A 23335-nucleotide genomic window follows, 5' to 3' on the forward strand; every position below is an offset into this window, starting at 1 on the left:
ACACAAATAAACAAAATGTATTCTCCATGCAGTTTTGTCCCTTTGAGCAAAAGTCAGTCTCCAAATACGGGGTCAGCCCGATACTCCCCCGTGTCGATACTCCCCCGTGTCGATACGATACTCCCCCGTGTCGATACTCCTGGTTCAATAGTCCCTCTCACAAATACCATGTATTACCAGAAATCGGTTGTTTTCCGTTTCTGTGGATTATTTTGGTCCTGTGGGATAAGTCTTAACAGTTGATGTTGTGTTATGAGATTGTTTGAAGATAATAATCCTACCGTTTTCGCTAGATTAAAAAAAAAAGAAAACGAAAGAAAAAAAAAGAATACATTATAGCTCGCCATAGCTGGCAGATTCCGGCGTTTGAAGTTTTGCGAAGAACCGAGGGGGGGGCGGGGGGGGGGGGTGCATTTGCAAAATCCGACGGGTTTTCATTATATTATGATAAGCATTCTTTAAAGTGCTAACCATAAAAAAATAGGCATATACAGAAATATATACATTTTTTTCAGTGACCATAAGAAGCTGCACCATGCTCATTTCATCAGATACGAAACTGTGGTCATTTCTTCTCCTTTCGCCCGTGTTGTTGAATTGCCAATGATGTGTTCGCGATGGTTTAGAATTTACGTGTGAATGATCGTAAGTTCGGACTTGTTAAGTCCTGTTGCCTGCAGATATGATAACGGGCATCTGTACGCATGTGCCGCGAATAACTGATTGTTCAGATGGATGGCACAGGTAATTTGATTTGTCTGTTGTTATTGTTTTGGTAAGACTAAGCGACACGCATATGAATCGACTGCGCGTTCGTCACTAACTTCCTTCTATTGGGAGACAATAATAAACAAGTCTGTTGGTGTAATGACAGAGTTGTTTTCGCGCACATATGACTGAACATTTACCATTGTGATATTGTTCGTTTTCATCGTTTGGCGGTGGATGCATAATGCCTATTTGTGTACCTGGCAGAAACACCCAATGCCAGAATGAGAATTAGTGTATTGCGTGCATTCTCAACTGTGGATTGCTAGTTTTAGTACTTCTGTTACTACTACAACCTTTACTACTGACGTAACTGCCGTTACCATAGCACCGTGTCAGAAATATAGATGTATTCTGACTATTCCATGTCATGTGATCAGCATAGTATTTCAAGAAGTAACCCTCTGTATGGAACTGCAAGGGCCTGCATTATATTTATAATATGAACATTGACGGGGCACACAGGGGCGAGGGTGTAGGGGGGGCGGGGGGGGGGGGTGGGGGGGGGGGGCATATTGAGTTAAGTCTTCTGTCAGTTCTGATCAATCCATTTTATATTAATCCATCAGGGAAATTAGGCAAGTGCATTCACAGCTTCTTGTGTTAAATGAAAATTCTCAGGGATAAAACTAAACATGGAACTGAAAAAGATGCTTGGGTTATAGTGCAGATTGGATAATATATATATTTGTATTTCTCATTTTTTGTCAGAACAGATTTCTCTGTGTAAAATTCTGGCTGCTCTCCCTGGGGAGAGCGCATAGCTACACTGAGAGCATCACCCATTTTTTTGTATTTTTTTGTGCATGCATTTTCATTTGTTTTTCCTATCGAAGTGGATTTTTCTACAGAATTTTGCCAGGAACAACCATTTTGTTGCCATGGGTTCTTTTACTTGTGCTAAGTACATGCTACCTATGGGACCTCGCTTTATCATCTCATCTGAATAACAAGCACCCAGACCACCACTCAAGGTATAGTGGAGGGGGAGAAAATATCGTCGGCTGAGCTGTGATACGAACTTGCATGCTCAGATTTTCTCGCTTTCTAGGCGGATGTGTTAGCTCTAGGCCATCACTTCACTTAACTGTCATAATATGTCAAAATAATGAGTAATAGATTGTCTCAGTGTTTTGCACTTGCAAAATGTTTTCAATGGTTATGATTTACTGGGGGAAAAATGATTATGGTACTGTACCTTTTTTGATTTTTTTAATATCATTTTTGCTTGTAAATTTTGATTTGCTAATATAACAGAACAAATATATATTTTGTTTTGCACAGTATCAGTCAGCAGAAAGTCGCAAGGTTTACTATGGCTAAAAAATTTTAAAATGAATGCTAGTTCAATGAATGAATGACTAAGGAGAAGTACACATACCGTAATCTTGTGATGATGCTCATAGATCATGAAAACGTAAAAAGATGATCACAATGATCTCAGTGATGGGAATGGCATGGGGAGGGGGTATGTGGAAAGGAAGTCAGGAAGACTGGTGAGAGTGAGCAACATAAACAATGAAAACTTCTGAGCAAACCTGAACATCAGTAGGAACCACCAACTTGACTGTGACAGTGCATGTATGATAAAATTTAATGTGTACATGTCGTGAATTATAGTAATGAAAAGGAGAAAAATGCTTTCAATGTGGGGCCAGTGAACTGCCAAAGTTGACATCATTTTCAATCTTCAGTGTGGGGCCAGTGAACTGCCAAAGTTGACATCATTTTCTCATGAAAAGACTGATAGCATCTAAGTGGACTTTTAATTATATCCAAGTTTGGGACCCTGTGACATTCACTGGGGATATTCTTTAGAATATAATAGAAACTGAGACTGAAAGAGGACTTTATTTTTATTTTCATTTTGTTTTATTTTAGATAACAGCCTGTTTTTGTTTTGTTTTTTAAATTCAGTTAAGCAGAAGAAGTTTATTCGTCCTTATTTATTTATTTTTACTCATTTCATGAAAATCAATTTACTACTTTGTGTGTGACTAGCTGTGTCAGAAGACTGCCCTAACGGCGGTCCTGTACTTCTGGTTGGTGTCTGCCTGCTTTCTGATGGCACTGGAGAGCTGTTGTCCTCCCTTGGTGCTGTGGTGGTGTCCCATGGAAGCCCTGACAAACTGTCTGTGTCCAAACTAAGGCAGATCATTGTGGACCAGATACAGTCCTGTCCACCCAACTTCAGGTTTTACACACCTCAGAGGTACATCTGTCATGTTACTAAATTTATATGTGTATATATATATATGTGTGTGTGTGTGTGTGTGTGCATATAAATATGTACACCTGTCATGTTGCTGCATTCAGGAATAAAGCATGTTTTCGAAATCAGGCAAAATGATTAACTGAACATTTTTTCAGTCAGTATTGGAAGGTGCAGTTATGTTTTAGAAAAAAATTCAACTCAGACGTCAGTGTTTATGACATTGAAATACTCTATTTTTAGGTGTGTTTTTTTTTTTTAACTTATAAATATGCAACAGTGATGTAGTGGAAGCATTACAACCACCTCTGACAGCTTATGAGAAATTGTTGTTGGATTTATTTACCAGTGTGATTATCAGTAGTATCAGAGATAGTGGTGAGTTATTTTTGGGATCAAAAACTATTAAAACCACTTGCCTGCATAAACAGCAATACATGTACATACAATGCATTATGCATGCACATTTTGTTTACATGCATCCACATCTCTCTTTCCTTCTATCTTTCACACACACGCACACACACACTCACTGAGTGGCACACTCGTTTATAACTCCATGAACAAACACATTCATATTTATATATATATATATATTTACATATGATATACACATGTCCTTGTCATTATCTAGGCTGTTGATAATGCGCAAAAAAGAAGAAGAAATGCAGGTCTATTTGCTGAGGAATACACATGTCCTTGTCATTATCTAGGCTGTTGATAATGTGCAAAAAAGAAGTAGAAATGCAGGTCTGTTTGCTGAAGAATACACATGTCCTTGTCATTATCTAGGCTGTTGATAATGCGCAAAACAGAAGAAGAAATGCAGGTCTGTTTGCTGAGGAAGAGTGAGTTTGAGATAAAAAAATAAAAATAAAAAAAATGTCACATATTGCAGCACATGAGAATTAACATTGCATGCCCCATGAATTATTTGCTAATCTTGCCCCTTGGCCGTGTTCAGCTGTGAACACAAGACTTGATTAAGCATTTTTATGCTGCAGTTAACCCTTTGTCTGATGAGTTGTCAGTATGCCATTAGTTTGCTGTTTTTAACTTTCTCAGTTCGCTAGTTTTAGCATCCCCATGATTGTTGATATTATCAGTATAAATCTTAATGAAGTATAGTAACAGGAATTGTTTTTTTCCTTGGGCCTTTTTTTTATTAAAGGGCCGCCATCCTCCTTTTTCCCACTTTTTAAAAGATTTTATTTGTGACAGGAGTAAGTTTTACTGTAGTGTAAACCTTGACCACATGCAATCATTGTTTATTCGACTTGCAGATGGATATGGGAGATATTTCTTCATATCATAGATGTAGTGACTAGTATTTCTTTTTTTTTTTTTTTTTTGCTGCCCCATCATGTGTGCCAGTTCTGTGGCACTGCTCCCACGCAACTCATACAGCCATGCCCCATATAGATTCTCTGATAGGACTGGAATCGGCGTAATCCCAGTCCTCGGTCCATGACATCTACCACTTTGCGATGATGACAGGTGTAGTGACCAGTATTAATGATTAGGCAAAAACAATTTGTAATGAAAAGAGCAGAATAGAGGATTTCTCACTTTTGAAACTTTTAGTGGTTTTTGTTGTCATACTCATCCTGTGACAGCAAGGATTGTTATTTTCATCAGATGGCCAATTTCAAGCGAACAGGAAAACTGCCTGACCCTGCAAACTCTCATGACTGCTGATGGAACTGTCTGCATTCAGCAAGTTCATGGTAATGAAAATATATGCAAGAGAAATGTTGCAAATCAGTTCACTGAACAGGTAGCGATTCAGTTTTGTGTTGTTGGTTTGTATATTGTTTTTATGGCAGAATCTTATGGTTATACATATATATATGTATATTAATTTTGGATTAACTTTTTTTGCTGATATATTTTTAATTGAAATAATTCTATATAAGTTACCTGTTACTCTAAGTTGAATATTAGCATGGGTTTTTTTCTGGAAAAAATTCCAGATATGTAAAACTTATTGTGAATGTAAACTTTGATCTAGGAACAAAATTGTAAACACCAAGACATATATAATATCTTTTTTCATGACCCTGCATAGAGATGATCACTTTATCTCATACTGTGTATTGTTTTTTGTTGTTTTGGTTTTAAAACAATTCAAAGAACATAGATGGATAGTTCAGAGGGTTTTTTTTACCCTTGTATAATGATTTTGTATTGATGAAATTTATTTAAAAAAAAATGAGCAGTTTGTGTTTTGCAAGTACCTTCACATGAAACAGATCTTTCTTTGTACATGGAAATTTTCATTTTCTTTCATGCTGGTGTGTGGACAGATATGGAAATGATCACAATAAGAATTGTGGACTGTTCTGGTAGACAGACAGACACTTGGAGACTGATAGACTTATTTAAGGAATGTTGGAAAATGGAAATATTCTTTTTGATCATTGTAAAATGACCATGTCACACATCCATCTTCCATTATAGTTGAAGAAGCCTGTAAAAACCACTGATGTTGCAGAACATGTATGAAAACAAACACCACGATCAGTGACTACTTCAGTGCATTTATATGTAAATTTTAGATTCTAATGTTAATTTTAGATTTTTTTGTTTGTTTTTTTTGGTTGAGTTATGATTCCAGTGCTCAGATTATTTTTGCGAGATTTGTTATCATTTTCTATGTTTTTGCCTCCAGTTTTAGCTCCATTTATCAGTTTTCCTCCAGATAATGTTTTGGTTGTCTGATCACCTTGTAGAACATTAACAACAAAACATATATTTTTTTGCAGAGAGGCCAAAAATTGGTATCAAGGCAAAAACTGGAGTTCCTCTGGGATTTGTGTTTACTGACTCAGGAAAAAATTTGGCTGACTTCAGAGCTCTAATCAATGCAGAAGTAAGAGGCTCTTTGTTTTTACTCAGTAACGTTCCCCTTTATTCATTTGACTGTTTTAGGAAGCGAATACCAGTGTTAGATATAATGGTTGATAAGTTTTTTTATGTTTGATTCCTGTTCAGGATAGCAAAAATAGACATGTGACAAAATACTTTTATCATTGTTAATCAAGAAGAGAAGTATCAAGAACAGAATGCAAGACATTATATACAAACCTTTCCTGAGATAATAATTAATCCTTTGTTACGGGTGCTTTTAATGTAAATATATCACTGTGCTGAAAATAAAGTGTCAGAACTTTGTAGTACTAGTAATAACATGATAACTAACTGGAACATTTAGAGAATCAGCTGTAAGGAACAAATATAGTTCTCCATATCAATCATGTTAACTACCCCCCAAAAACAAGAGTATGGCGGTCTATATGGTGGTGTCAACAACAAAAAAATGTCATACAGTTAAAAACCAACAGTTCATAAGTGGAAGTTTTAACCCATCAACATCAAAGAAAAAGAAGTTGTGTTGACTGTACCTTTTTCCTTTGGCAGGTATCCTTTTTCCAAGGCATACAAGACACGTACCAGTTCCTGGATGGCAATGGGTGGCCAGTGTCCAAACAGTTTGAGAAGGACACCAGAGTCAGGGAGGCCATGGTCAGCTCCTGTGTTGTGGTGTGCACAGACCTCTGCAGCAAGAGCAAGGAGGCAGAGGATGAGGTGGATGGCAGCAAGTGTTCCCCTCCGGCTGCCGAGCCACCCAGGAAAAGGCTGAAAGGGTTGGTGTGCTGTTCCTCTGCCACAGGTCTTCTTCTTTATTTGGAATGTGTTTATCTATTTATTCATTATGTGTTATTCATTTATTCATTTTTGTTTTATTTTGTTTTTGCACTATCTTCCCCTGTTGTTTATTATTCTATTTTAGATGTGTTTTGTTTTTGCTGTGTCTCTTCACATCCTGACTACTGGTGTTCCATGCACTACTTATCACTTTTTGTGTGTGTGCTTTGGACTTTGGGTTTCAAAGGCACATGTGTCCACTGATGGTGTCTGTTGATGATGGCACAAGGCATTGTCATCCTCGGTTCGTGAAAGACAACCATGACATGACGTTAGGTGCATACATTGTTTTCATTGTACACTTATAAGCATGTTTGAGGTTTGTTTGTTTTATATGATGTCTCATGGGTTACTTGTGGTAGAGATGATAAGCAAAAAGATTATTAAAAAAAGGAAACAAAAAAATACATGTCTTGAAGTAGAATGCAAAAGTTGTGTAGCCTGGTTTTATAGCTTGAATTTTGTGCCAGAAATTTCCTGTTTGGTACACCTCTTTTTGTTTTAGCCTTCTTTCTTATGCCATTTCTCCCTTTCTTATTTTGTGCTTTATCAGTCCATATTTGTTCATGTTTATATGTGCCTGTTTGGTCAGATGGCAGAAGACAGTATGAACAAGAAATGCTTTGGTTGGGGAACTACTCAGTATTATGTTTTGGACAGTTAACAACAGACTGTAGACTGTATGTATGTTTTCAGATTGAAGCAGCTGTCCTTCAGAAGTGGCAAGGACATTGATCGTCAGAGGAACTCTGGATCAACACTGTCCACTGCTGGTAGCGTCGTCAGCACTACTTGTGCTCCCACCACCACTGCCAGTGACCAGAACAGTGCGCAGAAGGACAGAAAACAGTTGTTGATCAGCTATGTACGAGCTGAAGCAGCTGATTACGCACTTCAGCTGAAAATTAAACTTGCAGAATTGGGATACAGTGTTTATTTGGTAAGTTTATGTGATTGGAGATTGTGTTGAATTGTTATTAAATCAAAAGTTTGATCAGCAGCAGCAATATGAAAAAAAAAGAGAAAAAAGGAAAGAAATCTTGAGGCTGGACTTTTTATGAGTGGAACATGTTTACTTTTTAAGATTTTCTGTTTGTCATATTTCAGACTTACTAAGAAATCTTGTGACTGGTCCAGTATATATATGTTCACAAATGTTGTTATTGCTAGATTCATGTTTGTTTTTATCATGTTTTTATGTTTGTGATTCTATATTGCATATGTGTGTATGCATTAATTCATACACACATGTATGTTAATATATCAAAATAATAAAAATAGTATAAAAAGTAGATTATGCAAAGGTCATTAGATCACATGATATCATGCATACTACATATTGGTGTCAAGCAGTCAATGATGCTTTTGTTAGTATTGATATTTAAAAAAAAAAAGAAACAAAATTGTATTAATATGTTGTGTGGCTGCGGATGATATATTTGTGCTGTTGTGGTAACAGCTGCTCTTAAAATCTGATGTTGTTTTTCTTGAAGGATGTGCATGAGATCAGTGTTGGGGTGGACTGGCAAGACTCCCTGAACTTTGCCGTCAGTAACTGTGAGGTGTTTATACCCCTGGTCACGGCCAGGTATGGAGAGACCCTTTGGACAAATCGTGAGGTGAGCACTTGAACACCTGTTGACTTCATCAATCATTTTTGGTGTACTGCTTTATGGGAGTTTCCTGCAGTTGTCTCATTCATGTGTCTTTGAACATTTTTATCCTCCTTTTCAAAAGTGACACACTGACATCATTCAATGACAGTGCTTGAAGAAATAAGAATAGTTGCAGAGTGCTTGGGTGTAGGGGGCGTTCAGGCTGCGATAACTTAAGATAAGTGTTCTGAAACTGAAATCAAATCTGATTTTAAGAAAACAGATGGTCATTTTATTTGTCATTTTCATGTGATGTCATTTGACCCTGCTTTTTGTTTTGCCCAGGTCAAACTTGCAGATGTACTGGGGAAGTATATTTTACCGGTGAACTTTCTATCAGACTGGCCTCCCCGCTGTCTGGCCATTCAATTTGCCACCACCCAGTACGTTGTGCCAGGACATCCCCACGTAAAGAGTCTAGTGAATGGCAGTTCAGCAGGTAGGTGTGTGTGGGTTGGTGATTGTGTGCTTGATGGATGGACATCGTGTGTATGTGTTTTTTTCAGGTTTGTTCAGTGCAATTATATTTATTCCATCCATATCAGAAAAAGGAGGATAAGTTCCTATAACACAGAGCCAGCTTATGAAACGCTAAGCTGTAAGCCTACAGGATGTGTTGATAACTTATTATTGTATTATTTACCATTTTTTCTGTATTACTTTTTTTGTTGTTGTTGTCACAGCAGACTTTTCTGTGTGAAATTCGGACCGCTCTCCCTGGGGAGAATGTGTCGCTACACTAAGAGCGCCACCCTTTTTTTTTTTGCATTTTTCCTGCCTTTTTTATGTGTTTTCCTATTCCTATGTATCTGTTAAGGTTGTAAGACATCCAATCAGGCAGCAAACTGGTCGGATGGTGATGTGAAGTTGACGGCTTCTGAGATCAGTCAGCGTTTGAAGGTGCTGAACAAGACCGGCGCCACGCTGCTGTCCATCCCCTCCCTTGTCAGAATGGTCAGTCTGTCCTCAGTCTGTCCTCTCTGTCGTCAGTCTGTCCTCAGTCTGTCCTCTTGTCACACAGCAGGGAATACAGTATTGTTGTCATACCTAAAATTGAAGTGAAGGAAGTTTCTCAGAATTTTCTGCAATTTATTATGTTGCTCTCTGAAGTTTTGAAGTTTTGTTCAAAATATGGTTAGCCCTCTCCCACATGTGCATACACAAGCATGTACATGCGCACGTATGCACATGCAGGCATGCACATGTGCATGCACACACACACACACACACACACACACACACACACACACACACACACACACTTGCATGCTACACAAGCACACATGCGTGTGCATGGTCACTTAAAATTCTTCCTGCACAGGAAAACGCGTAATCAGTGACTGGTAATGGTATAGATATTCTGCACAAAGAAATATACAGATGCATAACCATTTTGCAGGTTGATATTCCTGATCACATTCCACATTGTTGTGAATGTGATAATATTGGTTGGTTGATTTGATCTATAGTCTGTTTACATAAATCAAAATAGAAAATAAGAATTCATGTTTTTCATAATTGAAAAAAAGAGTGCCTTCTCTGTTGAGGGAGTTGATTACAGACTATATGGCCATGAAAAGAGAAAGAATGCAGCCCAAAGGATTTTGTTCTGACAGAAGGGATGCGAAGCAGACAAGTATTGGAAGAAGAATGGAGCTGACAGGATGGGATGTATTTTGGGTGATGTCTGATACATCAGGGCAGTGCTAGAAATAGCTGAAAAGCTGATAGTTGCAAGTTTATAGCTGAGTCTGTGCTGAACAGGTAGCCAGTGAAGAAACTGTTGGAGAGGTGTGACATGTTCCTGTCTAGGTGGCTTGCAGACCAATCTGGTGGCACATGCATACTTGGAGAGATATGGAGAGAGAGAAGCTGGTGTTTTTTTTTACAGTTTCATGAGATGCACTACGTTTGGACAAATCCATGTATGCTACATCTCATCTGACAGCAGCATTTCACAACACATGAGTCAGGACATGAGTGCATGCATGTGATTTTGTGCACTTATCAGAGTGGATTTTTTCTGCAGAATTTTGCCAGAGGACAAAACTTTTGTTGCCATGAGTTCTTTTTCAGTGTGCCAAACGCATCCTGCACATGGGACCTCAGTTTATTGTCTCATCCGAATGACTAGACGTTCACTTTGATTTTCCAGTCAAACTTGGGAGAAAGGGCAAGAGTGGGAATTGAACCTAGACCCTCACAGACATTGTATTGGCAGATAAGCGTCTTAACCATTATGGCACCTTCTTCCATTCAGAAATTTCCTGTCGGACTATTTAACAAGAGCTGGGTAGTTTCAAAAGGGAAGAGACATTTTCAACCACTTCAGGGGGTAAAAAGGGCCAGGAACTGATAATCCTCTGTGTCCTGCTTATACATTCCCCATTTGTTTGTTACAGAAAACCCTGCGCAAAACGTTTGTGGGTAAACTGCCCGCTGTGAAAAGTTTTGCTTCGGAGGCGGAAGGAGACATCCCTCCCTCCAACACCCGGCCGCTGATCGTCATCTGTCTGCACCCCACCCAGGCTGCTTTTGTGAGTTATGCTGCCTGCTTCTGCTCTTCATGTGTGCAGATAACTTGTGCAGAAAGTGTGTGTGTGTGTGAGAGAGAGAGAGATCGCAAATTCATGCAGTACATGAAGCACATCTTTGTAATCTTTTCTTCACATTTCTTGTCTTGGACTGGGTTTTTTTTATTTTATGTTTTTTAACGTTTAAAATTTTTATAATATGGATTCACATGAGACTTCTTCATTGGCTGACAAAACACACACACACACACACACACACACACACACACATGAATGCACACACACAAACATACACACAAAGCCCCCCCAAAACAAACCTACAATCATACACAAAGCCCCCCCAAAACAAACCTACAATCATGCATAATTTCATGTCTTCATGTTTTCATTTTCATGGACTGTGTCAGTTGTAATATTTGATATGTGTTGTATTTGTCTCTCCCCCCAACCCCTCAGTTTTGTGCAGAAATGTAATCTCTTTCATTGGCGTGCTAATTTAATGCATGCATATATGTACATCCATAAATATCTTGCTGATGTGCTGCATGAAAGAAAGCAAAAAGCAAAGTCATTGGAGATGTTTGAGTCTGATACTTGCCACTAGACTGGAGAATGGGGTGGTAAAGAAACAGACACTGCTGCAGAACATCTTGTCTCCTCACTGTAGGAGCAGGGCCACACACAGCTGCACTTAATGCTTAGCATACACACACACTGTTTATATACCTAACGCCAAGGGCCATACCACGTTGAAAACACCGGTTCTTGTCCGATCACCGAAGTTAAGCAACGTCGGGCCCGGTTAGTACTTGGATGGGTGACCGCCTGGGAACACCGGGTGCTGTTGGCATTCCTTTTCTCAAGGCCTGACTAAGCGCGTTGGGTTACGCTGCTGGTCAGGCATCTGCTTGGCAGATGTGGTGTAGCGTATATGGATTTGTCCGAACGCAGTGACGCCTCCTTGAGCTACTGAAACTGAAACTATACCTAACACTGTTGATAGGGCAAACATACTGTTATTCGTTTTCTCAGAAATTATAGCTAAAAAAGCAAACTGACAGACAGAGTAACACTGTAGCCACCAAGCAGTATTTAAAAGAAGAAAAAAGGATGGTGTGTGTAGCACCTCACCAGGGGCAGGTCACTGTGGTGTCTTCTTTTTGTTCACCTATTGTTTATGTGTTTTACACCGCAAAGTAGTCTGTCTTTGGAGACAGTACAGCATTCTGTGGTATGGTGTGATTTATTCAGGGCCAAGAGGTGAAGTTGTGGCTTGAGAACAAGTCCTACACGGTATGGCTGTCCAGTGAGGATGACTACCCTGTCGTTGAAGCTGCTGCTCTGCCCCCTGCTGACCTGTGTAAGTCTTCGGCCTCATCTTCTGTACTGACTTCTTATGTGCAGTCATTTCTGCAAGCAGGATTTTGTGTGTATCGCTGGGTTTTTTTTTATCCCCATGCACCATTTATGCAGCCATTGTGGGGAGTGGATACTTGGCATTTGTTACTTTGTTAATCACTGAACTTGGGATTACATGTTTCATTGTGTTTATTCTGGTGTTTTGTGTGCATGTGCTTGTGAGGAGGTTTAGATAGTATGATGATCTGGGAGATAGGAAGGATTTCCATCCATAATCCTGAAGTCATCTGTGTGTCCTGCCTTGTGACATTCATCTGTTTTCATCTGTGAGACACTGTGCTGTGTCACTCTGCTGTCATCTGTGTGTCCCATCCTGTCAGCTAACTTGCTGTGACAGTTCTTGTGTGTCCCATTCAGTTAGCTAGCATGCTGTGACAGTCATGTGTCCCACTCTGACAGTTAACATGCTGTGACAGTCATGTGTGTCCTACTCTGACAGTTAACATGCTGTGACAGTCATGTGTGTCCTACTCTGACAGTTAACATGCTGTGACAGTCATGTGTGTCCTACTCTGACAGTTAACATGCTGTGACAGTCATGTGTCCTACTCTGACAGTTAACATGCTGTGACAGTCATGTGTGTCCTACTCTGACAGTTAACATGCTGTGACAGTCATGTGTCCTACTCTGACAGTTAACATGCTGCGACAGTCACGTGTGTCCTACTCCCACAGTTAACATGCTGTGACGGTCACGTGTGTCCTACTCTGACAGTTAACATGCTGTGACAGTCATGTGTGTCCTACTCTGACAGTTAACATGCTGTGACAGTCATGTGTCCCACTCTGACAGTTAACATGCTGTGACAGTCATGTGTGTCCTACTCTGACAGTTAACATGCTGTGACGGTCATGTGTGTCCTACTCTGACAGTTAACATGCTGTGACAGTCATGTGTCCTACTCTGACAGTTAACATGCTGTGACGGTCATGTGTGTCCTACTCTGACAGTTAACATGCTGTGACAGTCGTGTGTCCTACTCTGACAGTTAACATGCTGTGACGGTCATGTGTGTCCTACTCTGACAGTTAACATGCTGTGACAGTCGTGTGTCCTACTCTGACAGTTAACATGCTGTGACGGTCATGTGTGTCCTACTCTGACAGTTAACATGCTGTGACAGTCATGTGTGTCCTACTGTGACAGTTAACATGCTGTAACAGTCATGTGTGTCCTACTCTGACAGTTAACATGCTGTGACAGTCATGTGTGTCCTACTCTGACAGTTAACATGCTGTGACAGTCACGTGTGTCCTACTCTGACAGTTAACATGCTGTGACAGTCGTGTGTCCTACTCTGACAGTTAACATGCTGTGACAGTCACGTGTGTCCTACTCTGACAGTTAACATGCTGTGACAGTCACGTGTGTCCTACTCTGACAGTTAACATGCTGTGACAGTCATGTGTGTCCTACTCTGACAGTTAACATGCTGTGACGGTCATGTGTCCTACTCTGACAGTTAACATGCTGTGACAGTCACGTGTGTCCTACTCTGACAGTTAACATGCTGTAACAGTCATGTGTGTCCTACTCTGACAGTTAACATGCTGTGGCAGTCACGTGTGTCCTACTCTGACAGTTAACATGCTGTGACAGTCGTGTGTCCTACTCTGACAGTTAACATGCTGTGACAGTCACGTGTGTCCTACTCTGACAGTTAACATGCTGTGACAGTCACGTGTGTCCTACTGTGACAGTTAACATGCTGTAACAGTCATGTGTGTCCTACTCTGACAGTTAACATGCTGTGACAGTCATGTGTCCCACTCTGACAGTTAACATGCTGTGACAGTCATGTGTGTCCTACTCTGACAGTTAACATGCTGTGACGGTCATGTGTGTCCTACTCTGACAGTTAACATGCTGTGACAGTCATGTGTCCTACTCTGACAGTTAACATGCTGTGACGGTCATGTGTGTCCTACTCTGACAGTTAACATGCTGTGACAGTCGTGTGTCCTACTCTGACAGTTAACATGCTGTGACGGTCATGTGTGTCCTGCTCTGACAGTTAACATGCTGTGGCAGTCACATGTGTTCTACTCTGACAGTTAACATGCTGTGACAGTCATGTGTGTCCTACTCTGACAGTTAACATGCTGTGACAGTCATGTGTGTCCTACTCTGACAGTTGACATGCTGTAACGTGTGTCCTACTCTGACAGTTAACATGCTGTGACAGTCATGTGTTTCCTACTCTGACAGTTAACATGCTGTGACAGTCATGTGTGTCCTACTCTGATAGTTAACATGCTGTGAGAGTCATGTGTGTCCTACTCTGACAGTTAACATGCTGTGAGAGTCATGTGTGTCCTACTTTGACAGTTGACATGCTGTAACATGTGTCCTGTTCTGACAGTTAACATGCTGTGATAGTCATGTGTGTCCTACTCTGACAGTTAACATGCTGTGACGGTCACATGTGTCCTACTCTGACAGTTAACATGCTGTGACAGTCACGTGTCCTACTCTGACAGTTAACATGCTGTGACAGTCATGTGTGTCCTACTCTGACAGTTAACATGCTGTGACAGTCATGTGTCCCACTCTGACAGTTAACATGCTGTGACAGTCACGTGTGTCCTACTCTGACAGTTAACATGCTGTGACAGTCATGTGTGTCCCACTCTGTCAGTTAACACACTGTGAAAGTCATGCATGTCCTACTCTGTCAACTAAATTGCTCTGACAGTCACTTATCTGTCTTACTCTGTCAGCTAACATGCTACGTATGACAGTCATGTGTGTCCTACTCTGTCAGTTCACACTCTCTAACAGAAATCTGTTCATGGTTGCCTGCAAAAGTCTACATGTGTACATCAGTGAAGTCTGTGTGTGTATAGCGGAAGCGGAGCAGCAGGCAAATGGAGAGGACAAGACAGCAGTCAATGGGGCCGAGGGTGGGGATCAGATCGCCCCCTTTCAGAGTGTGGCCGACCGGGCAGCTGTGGTGGTCGTCATCCTTTCTCAGAACTTTGCTCATTCCCATACCTGTAAACAGCAGGTGAGCTAAAGCAAAAAACCCAAAAAACCTGTAATACTTCACACAAAAAATTGTTGTTTGAAAACAATTCAGTACATGTATGAAAGTATGAGGATGTATGTGAGGTGTGTGTGTATGTGTGTGTGTGCAAGCTTTTGTACAATTTTGCATATGTGAGCATGTTTTGATGTGTATTTATATGTGTAAACCTTTGTGTGAGTGTGTGTACTTCAGTTGTCGTAAGCAAAGAAAGCCTTTTATATGTGTTTCATTTGTCCTACTGTGAGCAAAGAAAGCCAGTTACATTGTGAGCAAAGAAAGCCTCATATGTGTTTCATTTGTCCAACTGTGAGCAAAGAAAGCCAGTTACACTGTGAGCAAAGAAAGCCTCTTATATGTGTGTTTCAGTTGTCCTGCTGTGAGCAAAGAAAGCCTCTTATATGTGTATATGTGTATTTCAGTTGTTCCACTGTGAGCAGAGAAAACCTCACAAGTGTGTATGTGTGTTTCAGTTGTTCTACTGTGAGCAAAGAAAGCCTCTTATACCTGTGCACTTTGAAGACTTCACCATGCCAGGATGGCTCAGTATGCTGATCGGCACTGAATCTACAGAGGTAATTTCCACCATTTGTTTCTCACTGTTTTTTTGTTGTTGTTTTTTTTCTTTGAATGCTTTGGAAATGGGAAAAAAATATGTCTCTACAAACACATATTTTTCAGAGAATGTGAAGGTCTGCTTGCAAATTTTGAATGTTTTTGTGAACTGTAAAAACATATAAATGTTTGCTTTGTTATGGGAAATGTTAGAACTCGTTTGAACTCGGGTATGAAGAGTTGAAGCCCTTTCTGGCTGAGGGACAGATTGTTAATCATGGCATGAATTCTTAGAGCTGTGCACCACAGCTACTGGGATATTTTATACATGGTCTCTTGGTCCTTGTGGTAGTCACAGCAGTGAACAAAACTGATTTGCCAAGAATGCCACAAACCAAACGAAAAAGGGTTTTGGTTTGTTACTTTGTACCTTGTTGTGTGCCTCTGTGCAAACTGTTGGACAGTGCTTAGCGTCAGTGGCTTTGGCTGTATGTTTGTTCATTTTAAGAAGCAAATGTTACTGTGCTTGTTTTTGACTGTTTACCGATATCAGACATTTAGACAGAATTAGTGAGTTGTTTCTGAGTTGAAATCATGACAGTAATAAAAAGAATGGATTGTTCTAATCATCAGTAACAGGACAAAGTCATTCAGTGTGGACAGGTTGGGTTCATTCTATCCCTGAAAACAGGAGTATGGCTGCCAACCTGGTGGGGTAAAAACGGTCATACACATAAAAGCTCACTCGTGTACATAAAGTGAATGTGGGAGTTGCAGCCAACGAACACAAGAAGAAAAAGAAGGGTTCATTCTGTGAATGCGTGTCTTTTTAAAAATTATATATGTATAACTGTATGAATTGTTATGTGTTTCAGAGCCGACACATCAAACAGGACAATTACAAGCAGACGATTCTGGCTCGACTGCAGCGGGTGATCCACTCGGCAACCCGCAACAACCTGGAACAGCTCGGCAATGAGGCCAAGCTCAGCCATGCTGTATGTGCTGACCTCTTTCTGCTCTGTCCAACTGTCAGACTCGTCCATCATGCTATTGTCTGTCTGTTCTGTTCAGAAATACCTGTCCACTGACTTAGCATCGAAACTCATCCCTTCTGTCATTCTCTTTCATCTCAACCTTTGTAACTCACTATTGTCTGGTTTGTTTGCCTCATTTATTCACTTCTGTTCAGCTTTTGCAAAACTCTGCTGCTCGACTTGTCTTCAGAAAGGAAAGGTCTGAGCACTTCACTCCTCTTGGAATCTGTCCATGTCTCACACAAAATAAACTACAGGATCAGTGCTCTGTCACCTGTTCTGTCTATGTGACTGCTAACATCTCTACTCTCTATCTTGCTGTCATAAATGCATAAACAAATTTCCCCCTTCCTGTACCTGTGACTGCTTTCATCTCTACTCCCCATCTTGCTCTCTACGATCAGTTTCAAACCCACTGTTTCCACATTCCCAGATTGAGACACTCCACAATCAGCTGCTGTTCTTTCTCAGTCTCTGGGCCTGACACTTGCAAGGAGATCCCTCCTTGGCTTTGTCAAATCCCTGCTATCAGCTTTTTTAGTCAAACCTTGAAATCTGCCTCATTCCAAAATACTTCCTGCCTCTTTCCCTCTACAGTTTCATATATCTACATGTATTTGTATGTTGTCTTTCATCCCATCGATTCAGAGATATGCATGTGGTGTGCATAAGATTCAGCACTATATAAATACATCTACTAATATTGTGGCACACCTAGTAAGGGGCATTCCTGTGGTTCATAGCCATTCACTGTGGGGAAAGCTTCCTTGAGTGTTTCATATTGAACTTCTTAGGGAACAGGAAAAGACCAGTCTGATTTCCAGTGTAATTTTTCAAGTAGTGAAAGAGTACTGAAGTGTAATTTGTATGCACAGTATGAAAATAAGCAGCAGATTTTTTTCATGTTGTGCTTTGGAATATTAGGGTGTAATTTCTTTTGTGTCACATATAAAAAATATCATTATAACAAACGGAAGATGTTTGTCATGTTGGATGCTAAAATGTAACAGCATAATTTGTATGTTGTACACGAAAGAATTATTTTAACAAGCAGCAGAGTTTTGGTTGTTGTTGGTGTTGTGTGTTGTCTGCTTGTTTTTACCATGGTTTCTGTACTGTGCAGGTGGACTACATCAGGAAAACAGTACAAACTGACAGTTGTTTGTACATTGCTGGTAGCACCAACTTCTACAATCCTAAGTCTGAAGAAATCTGCAGGTCAGTACAGTGCAGTTTCATGATATGTACTGTTTTGTGGGTATGCAGGGTTCTTACTTATGAGAAAAAAAGGAGTGGTTGAATTTTAGACACAGAATAGATCTCAGGTCACTTTTCCCAAGCCAGGGACATTTTTTGCTAGATTTTGCATGAATTTTTTTTTTTATTAAAACACCATCTTTCTTTGTGTAAGCTGAACAAGGAAACACAGTTTACATAACTGTGCAATGACTTTGGTTGTAGTCTTTGTTGAACTCCTTGTTATTTTTTTGTATACTTTTTTGTTTCATGTTGTTTCCACATGTTTTGCTGTGTTTTTTGTTGTTGTTGAAATCATGGTCAGATAATTGTTTAATTTTTTGTTGTTACTTTCCTTCAGCCAATTTACGAATTTTGGAATATAATGAAATTAGCAAAGCATATTTTTAGGGGGAGTGGGACAAGCATGGATGGGCACATGTTTGTGTGCATGTGAGAGAGCGTGTGCATTGTACACACATGGGTTATATTTGTGTATGGGTTTGTTCAATGTGGTGCAGTCAGTGTGGTGTGTATGGTATGGCAGGTCGATTGGCAAGCATCTGGCTCAGCTGTACACATACGGGTAATGTTTGTGTGTGGATTTGTTTAACTCACTCCAGACGAAGGGCCCAGATCCGGGCCCTACTGTTTACAACTGTTTTAGACGAAGGACCCTGATTGGGGCCTTCGATAGTTTTGAATTTTTGGAGTGGCACCTAATTTGCAGTATGACGTTATTATCTAAGAATATCTTAACTGACCTTTCCACTCTCCACTGCGACCAATAAATTCTGTGTGTGTCGCTGTGCTTGCGAGCAGGAGAGTTATTTTTGCAGTGACTGGTTCACGTGGGCAGTGCATGTCAACAATGGCGTCTGACTCAGTTTCATCTCAGTCACTAGGCAGACAACAGAATTAGACAAAGGGGCCCTGTCATGGCTATATAACGTTCTGAATTTAATCTGTTTCAAACTCTTCTTGCTTTCCTGGATTCATTTACAAGTCCTGAGTGTGTGCAAATTTTGGAAAAAAGATATGGATACTTTCATCATCTCACTGTATGACAGGAATGTCAGACCCCTGCTGGAGTCTGCATTAGTGGGTCACGGTAAGTATGTTACATAAATGTAATTTTAGGAAGAAAATTTCCTTTTTGTCCCCAGCTAATTCATTATGTTACTGATCAGTGTGGAAGTTTTCAATTCATAAATTCTAACATTTTTTTTTTTGTGGTGATTTTATTTCTTACCCATAACAAATGGGTCGTCTGTGAGGAAAGTCAGGGGAGCTAACTGGCAGTACTGAGTTACTGTGGTGAGGTCAGTGTGGTGTGTATGGTGTGGCAGGTCGATCGGCAAGCATCTGGCTCAGCTGGAAGGGCTGAGCATGGCCACAGGGGGGTTCTATGGCGTGGGGGAGACGGTCAGCCAGGCCTACCATGAGGAGACACAGCGGCTGTGGAAACGCCAGGACGTCTGGCACATTCTGCCCGATCGAGATGCCAAGGTCTCTCATCACTCCCATTTGTTGTGTGTCTGTGTTGTGTGTTTGCAGCATGATGCATTTGTCGCGTCATTCGATCTATATGGCTGTGTTACTTGTATGCAGTATGATGCATATGTTATTAACATTTGATCTGTGTGGCTGTGTTACTTGTATGCAGTATGATGCGTATGTTACAACATTTGATCTGTGTGGCTGTGTTACTTGTATGCAGTATGATGCGTATGTTACAACATTTGATCTGTGTGGCTGTGTTACTTGTATGCAGTATGATGCGTATGTTACAACATTTGATCTGTGTGGCTGTGTTACTTGTATGCAGTAATGATGCATACATCATATCATTTGATCTGTGTGGCTGAGTTATTTGTATACAGTATGATGCATATGTCATTTCGGGGCATACTGTTTTTCAGAGACGTGATCCTATTCGCGCCATTGAATATGCATGCACGCACTCATTTATTTTCCACGGCACAGAGGAACTCGTACAGATCCATATTAACATGTTGTCAGCATCTCTCATACATTACTCTTACATATCACAGTCATGTATTTCCTTGTAACCTTTATAAAAGGTCATGATGCGATATCCATAGAACAATAATTGTCTGGAATTGTGTAAATTTTGTTTTTTGATACTTTATTTTATCATTACTGCAAATCTGATTTGTTTATTCACTACTGCACTTTGTTTTGTAGAAGAAAGAGAGCAGAGATGGAAAGGTGAAATTTCGTTGCAGTCGCGAACTGTATGCCAGACGTGTGTTTTGTTTCCCTCAGGACTGGAGAAAACAGGCCAATCAGAACTCGGACGGGACGTTTGCTGTGGCCTCCTTTGGCAAGACCCTGTTCTGCGGGGACAGCGTACGTCAGAGAGAGTCCATCGTGGGGCGCTGCTTTGAAATCTGCATCCTGATAGAGGGTCAGTGTCCTGGCTGCCTCTATTTATTTATTTGTTTATGAAGACGTCTTGCTATAGTGCATATTCTTTAAGCTCAATGCGCTTTACAATAGCACTAAAAGCAATTCACTTAAACGCCCCTAAATACACTTATCATTTGAGACACAAGTAAAAGAGGACAATTAAAAGAGATCATGCCATAAGATGAATCAAATAATCTATCAGATAAAAGAAAAAGAAGTTAAAAACAAGAAATAAAGATGATAGTAACAACAGAATTATTGACAGTTTAAACACACACATGCACACACACACGCACATACACACACACACACAGGCATGATCACTCGCACGCACGTGCACACACAGATAGCAGACAAATAAAGCAAACAAACTGCACCATTACATGATAAAACAGTTCTTACTAAACGTTCCCTCATAAAAAAAAACATTTGAGCATAACATTTATGGATATTGGCATGCAAAAATATGTAGACAATGCATACACACACACACACACACACACACACACACACAACACACCACACACACACCACACACACGCCTCTCCTTGTGCTTCAGTCCATCCCCTGCACTCAGCTGTCCCGTTCTCCCTCTTTTTGTCTCTGTGTCTGTGTGTGTGTTGCAGCATTTTACCACACATCTTTGCAGATGGTAAATGACATACAATAATTTATGGGCAATAATTGACACATGATGATGATGACTGTCAGTGACTGGTAAATGGCTGTCAGTGACTGGTAAATGGATTGATCCCAACCCTCCTTTGTGGTTTACAGACTGAATGCAGCTAGCTTGCTGGATTTTATAAGTCTGATAGGGTCTGGTACAATTGACAGTTCTCTTTTATTTGAAAAAAAAATTGAGGTTATCGGCCGTAGCTGGCTACTTTCGTTTTCTCCGCATAGGTGGGTAGTAGTTTGCACAGGACAGGAATCAGACACCTGCTGGAGTCTGCACTAGTGGGTCACGGTAAGTATGTTACTTAAACGTAATTTTAATAAGAAAATTTCCTTTTAATGATTTTATAACCTCCTCTCCTTTTATGTACATTTATTACCCTCCAATTGACCAAACCATGTCAAGATGACTTTGCCAGTGACAAAAATCAGTTTGTCCTGGGCATGGATAAAAGAAGTTGAAGAGTTAAGAACGCACATTATTATTATTATTATCATTTTTATTATTACGTGTATAGGAGGACCAGGGGCGGCCCATGAAGCGGAGGAGTTTGTGTGGAACGACCGCACTGTCATTCCTCTGCGCTGCACAGGGGGCGCTGCCAGTGGCAAGTTCTCCGTGCCACAGAAAATGTTTGAGGTGAGCCTTCATGTTATCTGACTGACAGGTCTCTGTTTTTACACATTGACGACACTTCATGCTCTGCTATTCTTTTTGACATGTTTTCACTTTGAGGGATGTTAGACATGTAATGTGATTGTGTTTATGTGTGCATGCTTGCATGTGTGTGTGTGCAGTGTTGTTTGTGTGTGCACGTGCTGTGTACATATAAAGGGAATATTAAAAAAGAAAAAAAAAAGCCTCCCGTCCTCCCGCTTCCTGTTCTCCCTGCACGCTGCGCTGGTTACGGCATATTGCCATTAAAAGAGGGTGCTAGTCAAGTGGGCAGAGGGGAGGTTACCTACTTCCGGGAGGTTATCGGCCGTAGCTACTTTCGTTTTCTCCGCATAGGCGGATAGTAGTTTGCACAGGACAGGAATGTCAGACCCCTGCCGGAGTCTGCACTAGTGGGTCACGGTAAGTATGTTACTTAAACGTAATTTTAGTGTGTATTAGTATGTGTATGAATATGGTGTCTTGCTCTGTGGTTTGGATGTTTCTTTTTCAGTGTTCAGTGTTGGAGAAGATTGCTTGTGTGTCCACCAGCAGTCAGTTTGGTGTGCGTTGGCAGCTTTTTTGGGGGGCAAAAGCAGTGCTAAGACAGGCCTGACCTAGAACTCTGCAATGAAAAAATAATCCCATTGGGGATGAAATTTGTTGTGACTGAAGTATAGCACAACGTCATACAACAAACAGTGTAATACTACACTATATGATACTGTACTGTGTAATGCTATATTGTGTAATACTATACTATGTCATGCAATACTAAATAACACTAAACTATACTAGTCTAGTGTTATACAGTATAATAGTAAACAGTGTTATGTGGTACTTGCACGGTGCTGTAGCATACATTACTGTACTGTACTGCACTGTGCTGTACTGTGCTACACTAAACTACACTACACTATACGATACAACGTGACGATCCGTTCCAGAAGCCACAAGGCGTGTCCAGCCAGGACTGGCAGGCGCTGACCAACCCGGACCTGACCCCAGACAAGGTGGCAGAGTGCGTGGCCCGCATTGTGTCCAGCCTCCTCCTCCACCTGTCCGCCAGCAAACAGCAAGCCGCTGACAGCACCCCTACCCCGACCCCCACCCCCGCCTCTCCACCCCACAGCCCCTCTCACCCCCCTCTGACCACTCAGAAAGCCTCCCCTCCCACTCCGGCCCGAGTGAAGTCCGCTTTGAACAAGATGAAAACGGTGATCCTGGGCTGAGGGGAAGCAGTAGGGTACTGCGATGGACAGTGTTAAAAGGGAATGACGTGAAAGACTTTGGTTCAGTCAGCCAGGGTTTGTGCTGACAAACTCCTGGCTGTGGTGGAACAAGTGGGGGAAAAAGACGGGACCATGCATTCAAATGGATCAGCAACACTTTGTTACATATTTCCCCTGTGACTCTTCA

The 23335-nt window shown here is 40.7% G+C and overlaps 1 protein-coding gene and 1 non-coding gene across 2 annotated transcripts; both read left to right on the top strand.

The window, feature by feature from the left end:
• The first annotated feature begins 597 nt into the window (after window positions 1-597).
• On the top strand, window positions 598-23148 carry LOC143293748 (uncharacterized). The gene is made up of 19 exons (XM_076604959.1): window positions 598-744; window positions 2770-2980; window positions 4619-4707; window positions 5746-5852; window positions 6401-6627; window positions 7385-7628; window positions 8182-8307; window positions 8629-8782; window positions 9161-9297; window positions 10746-10880; window positions 12129-12237; window positions 15144-15304; window positions 15796-15897; window positions 16753-16875; window positions 18038-18132; window positions 19500-19659; window positions 20440-20581; window positions 21780-21901; window positions 22864-23148. Exons 1-19 carry the CDS (start codon window positions 732-734, stop codon window positions 23146-23148), a joined length of 2742 nt encoding a protein of 913 aa, XP_076461074.1. The 5' UTR covers window positions 598-731.
• On the top strand, window positions 11609-11727 carry LOC143294423 (5S ribosomal RNA). Its single transcript, XR_013056908.1, has one exon. It is a non-coding gene; the product is annotated as a 5S ribosomal RNA (ribosomal RNA).
• Window positions 23149-23335: the final 187 nt, after the last annotated feature.

Source organism: Babylonia areolata, chromosome 19, assembly GCF_041734735.1.
Source record: "Babylonia areolata isolate BAREFJ2019XMU chromosome 19, ASM4173473v1, whole genome shotgun sequence".
Classification (NCBI taxonomy): Eukaryota; Metazoa; Mollusca; class Gastropoda; order Neogastropoda; family Buccinidae; genus Babylonia; species Babylonia areolata.

What these genes read in the sequence shown, in the direction of transcription:
- LOC143293748 (XM_076604959.1), top strand. An exon ending in AGTGAATGGCAGTTCAGCAG is followed by an intron (nt 8,783 to 9,160) that starts GTAGGTGTGTGT and finishes GTATCTGTTAAG; the next exon opens with GTTGTAAGACATCCAATCAG. An exon ending in AGGCCAAGCTCAGCCATGCT is followed by an intron (nt 16,876 to 18,037) that starts GTATGTGCTGAC and finishes TGTACTGTGCAG; the next exon opens with GTGGACTACATCAGGAAAAC.